Source organism: Rhopalosiphum maidis, chromosome 2, assembly GCF_003676215.2.
Source record: "Rhopalosiphum maidis isolate BTI-1 chromosome 2, ASM367621v3, whole genome shotgun sequence".
Taxonomy (NCBI): Eukaryota; Metazoa; Arthropoda; class Insecta; order Hemiptera; family Aphididae; genus Rhopalosiphum; species Rhopalosiphum maidis.
In genome coordinates, this window is record NC_040878.1 from 81,688,124 (window position 1) to 81,699,969 (window position 11,846).

The 11,846-nt window shown below is 28.9% G+C and overlaps 1 protein-coding gene across 2 annotated transcripts; it reads left to right on the forward strand.

Annotated features, from left to right (window-relative positions):
• Positions 1-1,747: 1,747 nt before the first annotated feature.
• Positions 1,748-8,759, forward strand: LOC113551141 (membrane-bound transcription factor site-1 protease). Of its 2 annotated transcripts, none has more exons than XM_026953189.1 (16): positions 1,748-2,026; positions 2,436-2,567; positions 2,712-2,867; positions 2,945-3,065; positions 3,128-3,348; positions 3,408-3,592; positions 3,679-3,795; positions 3,860-3,997; positions 4,067-4,243; positions 6,556-7,057; positions 7,134-7,352; positions 7,422-7,650; positions 7,730-7,861; positions 7,920-8,064; positions 8,186-8,296; positions 8,363-8,759. In XM_026953189.1, exons 2-16 carry the CDS (start codon positions 2,547-2,549, stop codon positions 8,703-8,705), a joined length of 2,817 nt encoding a protein of 938 aa, XP_026808990.1. In that variant the 5' UTR covers positions 1,748-2,026; positions 2,436-2,546; the 3' UTR covers positions 8,706-8,759. The 2 variants fall into 2 exon arrangements, with proteins under 2 accessions (XP_026808990.1, XP_026808989.1); XM_026953188.1 differs by having other exon boundaries at positions 1,930-2,026; positions 2,436-2,587.
• The last annotated feature ends 3,087 nt before the right edge of the window (positions 8,760-11,846 follow it).

Below are 11,846 nucleotides of genomic sequence, written 5' to 3' on the forward strand. Positions count from 1 at the left end.
AATTTACGTTAAAAATTAAGTTAAAATGCCATAACAGTATTCGTTATTTATAGTACCATTTATTTAGAGGTTTTCTTATTGGTAAGTAAGAAAATTGAGTCCATTCCAAAAAAGAAATGTCCGTTATTTGGAGGTGTTTGATACTTAGAGCTTCCGTTGAGGGATGAAGTTTCACTGTATGACTACAGTATATATGCAGTTTCCATTTCCACATAATTTTAAAATTAATCTTTTTTGATTTTTGAAATTAATTTATCTTTGAGACGTGGGTGCCCCTGGATCATTGTTCATTTTTATTATTATTATTATTTGTATTAAAGTTTTTAATTTTGTATATATTTATTTACATTTTTATAATTGTTCAATTATTTTTGAATTTTTTATTATGATGATTAATTTTTTTCACTTCATAAAATGTATTTACTTGGGGGTGACCGTGTTTCTATTTACATTTCTTTTTAATAATATTATACACTCAATTTATTCGGTAAAATTTTAATGCGCCTATCTCTACATATAACCTCTAAGGCTCTAAATAATTATTCATTAATTAATAACGTCACGAAATTTGTTTTAAGTTCGATGTATATATAGTAAGTTACTTGAAAATATAATATGTTTTTATCTATCAATAAATAATATAATATGTACCTAATTCAATACTAGATTTTTTAGAGTATTTATAATTTGTGCAGTAGGTTCTAATAATACATAATATATAAAATCATAGGAGGAAAAGTGTTGATTCAGTAAAATAATATATTTTTTTAAATTATGTTGAATTATTTCAGTATTTAAATAAGTTATTATTATAACCTGGGGCCTTGGGGGTAAATGCGAGAATACAATTTTGTTTATTATAACGGGACTTGTAAACATTCAAAAATTCATATTCCTTTTTTTTAAAAAAAAAAAAAAAAAGAGTGCTCCACTGGGTACTATAATTGTTTCATGCATGAATGCACGATTAAAAAAAATAATTTATAATCGTGTGACATATTATATTATAATAATATTGCGTACCACAGCTTTATTTAATTATTCGAAGAGTAAGGAACGACGATGCGGCGGTGGTGGTGGCAACACTGCGGCCACTGGCGATTGATCCGCACTGGACCCGGCCAGTCTGGCGCCAACATGACGACTGAAAGTCTGAAATCCCGACGGCACGCAGCATCCGCCGACGGTCCTTATCTTCTCGGCGCCCCAAAACCGTCTCCCTCCGCTGACGCCGGGGTGGCCGACGCCAATCGGCCGCCGAACCCCTTTTACCCGACACCAACGATGCCGCCGTCGCGTCGCCACCACCGACACGGCGTCACCACCGACCGCCACAGCAGCAGTAGCATAATCATCATCGGCCGACGGCACCACCACTACCACCGTCGCACCGACAGCGGCCGGGTCCACCGCCACGCGCCTCCGATCCATCCCCTACGCGGCACACCACCGCCATCGGTGTGGCGGGTGGACGACACCGCACGGGTACGGCGCACGGTGTATTCGACTAACGCGAGTGTTATTGATCGTTGCGGCGCTCCGTGCGATTGTACGCGTTCGTTGCCGTGTGTATTTGGTCATCGTTACACTTCGTACGCGGCGCGCACTCGCTTTTAATTCCATTACGCCTCGTTCAGTCTTCCACAAACCCTCTTGGCGTTCAGTTCAGTCGTCGTCGCCGTCCACACCGTCACTCCGGTGTGCCGCACGTACAACACCCTCTTCTCTCTCTTTTTTTTTTTTTTTTTACTCTGTATTTCGTTTTCCATTAATCCTCCGCCCGCACACAACACAACCGTCAGCGGTTTATTGATAATAATATAATATGACACGACGATGATAATAACAAAAATATAGGAATAAAAGTCGTACGCCAAGTCCAGTCCTCCTTCGCCCACCACCGAGACGCTGACGCTCCCGAAATGCATTATGTCAGTTTTGCGCGCCGTCCAATTGATTTTTCTCACGGTCGGCTTACGGTTCGCCGTGTGCCACTCGACGTTTGAATCGCAAGTCGTCGATCAAGGTAACGTGTTTTCCATAACCGTAAACACCCGCAAATACATAATGTCCACATCCGTCCACTGGTGTTGATAGAGTATATTATTACCTATCTTACACACCTATTATATATAATATATATCTGTCGATTCGTGAGATATGTTTGATATTCTTGGTTGTTATATTTGAAACCGACCGAGAATCGGACATATTTTACGGTCACAGAATACGCCGACTGTTATTTACTTACAATTATCGCATTGACGTTTATAATTGTATAATATGTGCCGACCACCTACACTATAATGAGTAGCCTTGTAATATTTTACACTGTATGCAGTAACATTTATCGAATTTCTTTTGTTAAAAATTGTTTAGTACTTAAATAGTGTAATATAATTGTTTACCTTATCTATTTGATATATTTTTGCTAGAATATATTGTGACTTTCAATGGATATTACTTAAACGAAACGAGGTACAATTACATATCAGCTGCTTTGAAATCTTCAGACGTTAACAATTGGAACATATTAGAGAGAAAAAATGCTGCCAGCCAATATCCAAGTGATTTTGATGTTTTATTTGTAAATAACAGCAAATAATTAACTCTTTATAAAAATAAATTATTTATACATATTTTTTTTTAAATTGTTTTATAAAACATTTTATATTAAAACCCCAATTTGTAAATATCTACAATGTTTTTAGGTCGATGAATGTTATTCCTTAAAAGCCTTAGATGCACTGACTGGTCATCCAGTAATTAAAAAAGTAACCCCACAACGATTAGTACAAAGATATTTAAATGAGCACTTAAATGGAACAGAAAATAAAGTGCTTTTACATAGAAGAAGCCTTGGCCAAGTAAAGTATACTCTAATGTTAATAGTGTAATTTAATTTGTTGACATTTGTTTGGATTCACTATTGTTATTTTTTTAGGATATAAAATTATGGCAAAAACTAAACAAACGATATAAAACTCGTCACCTACTTCGTGCTGTTCCTTCTCAAATAACCAAAGTTCTTAAAGCCGATGTTTTGTGGCGGTTAGGTATTACAGGTAGAGAAAAGTACAAAACTTTTTATTATTTTGTTTATTTAATATACTCAATAATAATATAGGCAAAGGTGTGAAGGTAGCAATTTTTGACACTGGTTTGAGTATCTCTCATCCACATTTCAAAAGAGTAGCTGAAAGAACTGATTGGACAGGGGATGGAGATTTGGATGACGGTCTTGGTCACGGGACATTTGTAGCAGGACTTATAGCGTCACACCGTGAATGTTTTGGGTTTGCACCTGATGCAGATTTACATATTTTTAGAGTATTCACTAATAACCAAGTGAGAATTCAAAATATAAATACGGTTGAAGAAAAAATACTAACAAAAACATTATATAGGTTTCATATACATCATGGTTTTTAGATGCATTTAATTATGCTATTATGAAAAAAGTACATGTTCTTAATTTGAGTATTGGTGGTCCTGATTTTATGGATCAACCTTTTGTTGACAAAGTTTGGGAACTAACTGCTAATGGAGTTATCATGATATCGGCCATCGGTAATGATGGACCTTTGTATGGGTGAGGCGTTATATATGATATAAATAATATGTATAGGATATATTTTTACTAGTTTTTTATTAAACATAAATATTATAATTTTTAAGTACTTTGAATAATCCTGCTGATCAAATGGATGTTATTGGAGTGGGTGGGATTAGTTTTGATGATCATATTGCCAAATTTTCATCGCGAGGAATGACTACTTGGGAATTACCTCAGGGGTATATTTTTTATAATATACATGTTCATAGTATACATTTTCTCCAATTATCAATTTTATTTTAGGTATGGTCGTTTGAAACCTGATATAGTTAGTTATGGCACAGATGTACATGGATCAAGTGTGAGTGGAGGTTGTCGAACTCTTTCTGGCACTAGTGTTGCATCACCTGTTGTAGCTGGGGCTGTAACATTATTAATTAGGTAGAAAAAAAAAATTAAAAAAGTGCAGAAATAGAAGAAAATAATCACAAATTACTATGATATGTTTAGTGGTATATTTGCCCAAGGTAAAGTAGTCAATCCTGCAAGTATGAAGCAAGCTCTTTTAGCCAGTTCTCAAAGATTACCAGGCGTCAATATGTTTGAACAAGGACATGGAAAGCTAGACCTCTTGCAAGCTTACAAAGTATTGTCTAGCTACATACCACAAGTCAGTTTCAGCCCTAGGTAGATGAATTCATGTTTAATAATTACTATTTATTTTAAAAATGAAAAATATAATATTTACCCAATTAAGAAAAAATTACAGTAAAGAAAATAATATCAATTTCTCATAACAACTATATATAAGAGAAATCATGATGAAAAATAATAAGTTTATTGAGATATTATAATTTTCCAAGAAAGATTACTTAATCATAATGCTAAACTGCAAAAGTGGCAACTTTGGTAGTGAGGGTGACACACTCGCAGTTTTTAATATTTCTTAATAAAAGTCTGAAATATCTGAAAATTAGTAATTACTAATTAGGTTTTAGGCAAAACAATAAATACAATTTTTAGTCACAATTATGTAATTCACAACATCTACAAATCGACAAAAAATCTTGTATTGTCAATAATATTTTTTCTTAAGTTAATCATCTAATATTTTTATGCCCCCTCCCTACAATACCCAAGGCAAGAGCATTGCTTGCCTGACCCTAATTACGGCTCTGGTATATGTATCATAAGAGACTCGATATTTAAAAATATATTAACTTTTTTGAAAATATGTTTTTTAATTTTTTTTATAACAACATGCATTTTAATTTTTTATTCTAAGTCAGAATATTTTTAGAGTACTTTAATGCATAAAAATTAAATGAATTATAAGTAATTAATGTCTTGCTGCATGGAATGAAATAATATAAGAGTATCCCACAAAATGTTTGTCCATTACTCTACTGTAAATTTTACTTATAAATTATAACTATAACTAATAAACTATTTCTCCAAAATTTAATTTTTATAGATGACCTCGAGAATATTTTGCTTTATAATTGAAATTTAAAATGTCTATTAGACATTCAAAATATTAATAAAATTAAAAGTGATAACAATAAAAAATAGTAAAAATTATAATTTTTTCTCCATAAATATTGTTTTGTAACAATTTAAAATTTTGTCGAAGAAATATTTTTAAAAATATTAATACTGTTTTGAAATAATTAGTATCTCAAATAAAATAGATTATTACTCAGTTTTATAAATAAAATTTAGTTTAATATAAAGAATTTATATTTGTTTTTTATCTATCCTAAGTTTATCTTTTTATGTTACAAACAAAAAAAGATTGTAAAGATAAATACAAAATAATATTTGAAAATAATTATAAATTATGATGTTCAAAAAATGAATAATCGATTAGATAAGCCAGGGGCGGATTTAGGTATGTGGTGGCTCCTGAGCGGAATGCATTATGGGGGCCCCTTATACATAAACAAGGAAATATATTTTTTTACTTATTAAATAACATTTATTATCATATTTAGTAGTAGTAACAATTAACTACTTATTTAATAATAAATAATTATAAAAACAATGAAGTCAAGTATAACTAGTATAAGTAATATCATCATTCATCATAATATTTTTCATGTATCCTAATTTAAATATCATAAAATTGTGGGACCCTGGGCTACTCAAATCATAAAAAATTATGTTTTTAAGTACCAACTTGAGAAATTTTAAAATAAATTGATTTGTGTCTCAGTAAATAAAACATTGATGGGTAACCTAATAAGTAATTTAACCTAATCATTTACTCCGTATAAATAAAAAATGTTAATATTTAAAAAAAAAAATGGAGGCTTAGGAAATTTTAGAAGGCTTATATTTTTCTAAATTAATCATATACTTAAATAGGCAAAACATTTGCATAACCATAATCAATCTAATAATTTAAATTATTGAGTATTGCTGTACCTTTTAATAAATATTACTTATTATGCAATTTACAATAAAATATAAAATATAAATCACAATTAACTACAGAGGCGCAAACTAATTCAAATTATGGGGAGGGGGGCAAAACAAAAGAGTTCAATACCCACCTTTTAAAAAAAATTTTTGTGGTGCAAACTTATGTATAAATAATAATAAAATATATCAAATAAAAATAGGAAATATAATTTACATTGGTGTGATAACAGTATTCACCAAAATTTTTTTTAGAAAATAACCATTAACTTGTCTAAAATGCATTTTCAAAAAACCACCTACCAAATGAAGGGGGCAGTTGCCCCCCCCCCTGCTCCTCTAGATTTGCGCCTTTGGTTAACAATAATAAAACATATTTCAATAACAACAAAAATGTGTTAAGATAAAAATATATCAAAAATCAAAATAAAATAAAATTTATAAATAAATCTAAAATAATAAGATTATTTCAAGCTAAATAAAATAAAACTGAATTTTTTTTTTTTATTGAGGAAGTGAAAATTAGCATATTATGTTGGTTTATAAATGATCCATAATTTGTATATTTATATTTATAGTTATGTAGATTTGACTGAATGTCAATATATGTGGCCCTACTGCACTCAGCCATTATATCATACGGGTATACCAATAATTGTCAATGTCACTGTACTCAATGGTTTGGCAGTGTTTGGAAAAGTAGTTGGTGTTCCGGTTTGGTATCCATATTCCCACGACAATGGACATTACTTAGATGTGACTATACGTTATTCTCAGACATTATGGCCATGGTCAGGTTGGATGGCTATTGCATTATCTGTATCACCAACTATACCTAAAGATTGGAGTGGAACTGTTGCTGGCCACATTGAGCTAACAATTGAATCAGCGAATATCAATTATACAGTTAATTTGCCATTGCGTGCTGCTATTATACCTTCTCCGCCAAGAATAAGAAGAATCCTGTGGGATCAGTACCATAACTTAAGATACCCTCCAGGATATTTTCCAAGAGACAATTTAAAAGTAAAAAATGACCCATTAGACTGGAACGCAGATCATATACATACAAATTTTAAGGTTATTACTTTATATAATATAAAATATTATTAATAAGTGTTTTAATTATTTTATTTATAATTTGTTAATTTTTAAGGGTTTATATCAACATTTACGTAGTTCTGGTTATTACGTTGAAGTACTGGGTGAACCATATACATGTTTTAATGCTACTAATTATGGAGCATTGTTAGTTATAGATCCCGAAGAAGAATTTTTCTCTGAGGAAGTAGTAAAAATTGAAGCTGACATTGCAAATTACAATTTATCAGTTATTATTTTTGCAGACTGGTATAATGTTTCTGTGATGAAAAAAGTATATTATTATTTCATTTTATTTTTTTAATTTTATTATTTGTATTATATTATTTATTTTTATTTTAAGATAAAATTTTTTGATGAAAACACCAAACAATGGTGGATGCCAGTTACTGGTGGCTCAAATATACCAGCTTTAAATGATTTATTGGAACCTTATGGTATATCTTTAGGTTCTAATGTTTATTATGGAGAATTTGAAATGGGTGATAGAAAAGTACATTATTCTTCAGGCACTCATATAACATCTTTTCCAAATGAAGGAATTGTTGTTGCTAAAACTTTAAAAAATCAAGGTAATTAAAATTTTTAATAAGGACAGAAATAACTTACTAATCTACACCATACAATAATTTAACAAATATTTAAATACAGGTGAAGAAATTTTAGGAGGTGATAAAAGTGGACAAGAAGTTGATGTACCAATTTTAGGATTATATAAATCATCAGGACATATTGTTCTTTATGGTGATTCAAATTGTCTAGACAATAATCATATTGAAATTGGTAATAACTGAATTTATTTTTTAAAAAATAAATTGTTTTCTCATAACTATTATTATAGATTGTTATTGGATGTTAGACGCTATCATGGAATATATATCTACTGATAAACTACCACACATTTTTCTTGAGGATAATGTAAAAATTAATAACAACAATATTACACATCATTTAATTGAACGTCTTGAACACAATGAGTTATACAAGTTAGATTACACAATTATTTTCATTTTAATAAATATCACGGCTTTTATATTTTTCAAATATATTAATTTACTATATCCTAATGTATGATAAATATTAATTATAATTCATAACTGATTGTAGATACTCTAAAGTGATAAGAAAAAGTGATTCTGGTATTTCACAACTACCTATCCCAAAATGTGTTACAATTGATTTGGCTAAGACAGTTGTTCTTAATATTTCAGGCAACAGGTTATTAGCTTTTAAAAATATATGTACCAAAAAATACATTTTTCATTGAATTTATTAATTTTTTAGTGATGATTACAAGCCACAAAAATTGAAAACTGACCCTTCTTACAAGGATGAAAATAAGTATGTTTGGTTACAGTCTCAAGCAGCTAATTTAAAAGTTTCAAATGAGACACTAACATTTGATGGATTTTTCACTGGATTTTTCTTACCTATAACAACACTTGCAGTTGTATTGTTTATAGTAGCTATTTTCATTTTATGGCGATATTATTGTTGGAGAGCAAAAGCTAAACAGGGTCTCATAGCACTTGGTAAAAAAAAAACTGTTGGTGGAATCAAAAAGAGTTTTATGTTTATGCTCAAACACAACAGTAGACTTCAATCTGCCAGCGGATATAATTTGTAATGTTAGCATAGATTTTACACTAAAATATATTGTTATCAAATCTTTGAACAAATATATCATATATTTATATTTTTAAAATTTATAAAAATACAATTTTTTATTTTATTATTTTATATATTTGAGTTAATTTTTTATGAAACCTTATCCAGAGTTATTATTAGTTGATATATGTGAGTAAAAATTAATAATATATTTTGAGTATTTTACGGTGGCAGCACCAGATATTTTTTATTGAGGGGGGCGATACCGGGCCAATTTTTTTTTTCTAGTGGGGCATTTATGTATGGCAATTTGGCTGTTCTGTACTCGTTCACCTATTAACTTGTTTATACCATATTTTCAGAGTTCAGACAAATATTGTTAAAAATGTTTCAGGTATAATACATAATATTTCTAAAAAATAATCAAAAAATATACTTACTTTATTATTATCACAAAAATACTACACAATAAAACTTCAAATTTCCTCCATTTTCTTTTATTTGTATGTAACAATACATAACTTTTAATTTTTTTATGTATGAAATTTTAGAAAGTGTGTGGTTAGTATTAACTGTATCGAGTATTTTTACTTCTAAATGTGCATAAAAAGCATATTGAATTTGAATATAACAGTCTATAACTTAAATAATATAACTTAAGTTTAAAAACTCTTTAAAATAATTAATACTATTTTATATATTAATAATGATTTACAATTTCTTTATTTACATATTTTTAACATTCAATTTTAGGGGGGGGGGCAAAATCAAATTTTGGGCGTCACTTGCCCCCGTGTAGCGCCGCCCCTGGTATTTTATACCAGATATTATTATTATAGTTATAGTCATCCAAGCCCCAATGTCAGTAATTAAGATATTAATTTTTGATAATAAATAGATTTTAAATGATAATTTCATTTTATTTTGCTTTTACTTTCTTTGGATAAATATGTTCATCTGGTTCATCATAACATGTTGATGTAGTTGTATAGAGCATATGTTGAAAAACCTTCTGCCGTGGCACCCTTAGGATTAGGAAATGCTTTGTTTCCCATTGAACTCCATATCAATGTGTAGATTTTATAAACTAGATATCTATAAGTCTATAAACTAAATAAAAGCTAAAATTAAAATAAAACAGTAAAACACTATTCAATTTATATTACTAATTGCTAATATTAATATTGGTTATTTTAAAAGGAACTAAATAGGCAATTTGATTTAAACAAAATTATGTCCATTTACTAGATTAGTGGTTCCTAATCCAGGATCGGAAAATTTTAACTCATGCTTATTGGTATCAACATCCGAGATTCAATTCTGGTCAAGTCTTGGTAAAACTATCCAATGTCGAAATCGCACTGAGACACTTAATAAGATTTTTAACGATCTAACAATATGAACAAGGCTTTCCAAATTTATTTATTTTTGAAAAATAAATATAGAAATAGATTATCTAAGTGTTGAGAATGATTTATGACTACAAGTCTATAACTATCCAGTTTTAATCTTGATATTGACTCTTTTATAGTTTCATAAAAGATTAATAATGTCAAAAATCGCATTGAGTTATTTTAATTTAGATTACTTTTTTTTTTAGTTGAATTCAATAAACTTCTTTCTTTAAAAAAATTATTTTTTAATTTTTCTTGCACGGTATGTTTTCTTGATTATTGACATGTGTATTTTTTTTAAAAATTATTTAAGGCTTCAATGAAAAAGCCAGTATTAACTTAATCATGAGCATATTATATAAAAAGTTGTCTATTTGTATTTTTATGTTTATATTTGTACCTATATACAGAATTAGTGTATTTTAAACTTAAAGAATCTTTTAAAAAATTGACGGTCTGCACAACTGAAAAGGTTAGAAAACACTAAAATAGATAAGAACTTTTTTTCGAAGAATTTAGTGTATTAAAATCAGTTTTGGAAAGGAACGAGTTCCTTTTCAAATACAGGAATAAGGAACGAAAAAGAGTTCCTATTAATGATATTATGAGAAACGTCAACACAAATTTCTATTCTTCATGTTATAAAAAAAAAAAATGAAGCAATAATATGTTATTTTTAATGATAATATTGTTTAGAAATTATTTAGTGTTGATAGGTATTACAATTATTTAGTCAATTACTAATATAAAATACTACATAGACAACTTTCATATTATTATATTAATTAATAGTTATTATTAAATTATAAAATAATTCTAAGCACTATTAGCACGAACATAGACACTATAGATATACAATGATGATTGATTATAAATACTATATTTTAATTAATGATAATATATAGTACCTAGTACCTATCTATATATATATATGATTCTGATCGAAGAATGTTGAAAAAACTTCAATTATTGGAGAAAACCGTTTTAATTTATCAACATTTATTAATAATATAAACTAGTATTTGATGAAAATTTCAAGTCTTTGCTAACATTTTTTAAATTAAAACAAATAAACAAAATCAATTTCGTTCAATTTCAAATCAATCGAAATTCCTACAAAATTCACGTTTTTTCATCACTTTTTGTAAATTTTTCATTACGCATCTCAGCATTTTGTAGTGGGTAGGTAATTGTAAATGACCTATTAAAACAAAAGTTAATACAATCAAAGTCGAACTTTTTTAAAAAGAACTTTTCCAACGTTAAATTTAAAATTTCAACAAAGTTAATTTTTCATAAATACATTTTTCCAGCTAATATAAATATAATATCTATGTTATAATCATCATTATTTCTCCTTAAGTAATCACATGTTTAGTACCATTTATAAAGTATGTGAAATACATGCTTCATGGTTTGTGATCAAGTAGGAGGGAGTATTGTGACTTTAGAGGTCAAGCCTTATAAAAACAGTTCACCTCCATATCCACTACGAATCCTGGACAATTTCCCCACACCTATTTTCGGTGTAGTAGGTCATTTTACCTCAAACGTTTTTCAATTTTTATAATGTTGATAAGAACGCAGCATCCAAATACTTGGATGTACATTAGTACATTGAAGTACTCTAGAGTCTAGAAATCGAATAAACTCACTAGCAATTATTAAATTGTTAAATATCCAAGCTTGTATTCGGTTTTTGCGAAAAAAAAATATAACTAATATGAACTAACGCTTAAAAAGTTACAAATATGTGCAAACGATAA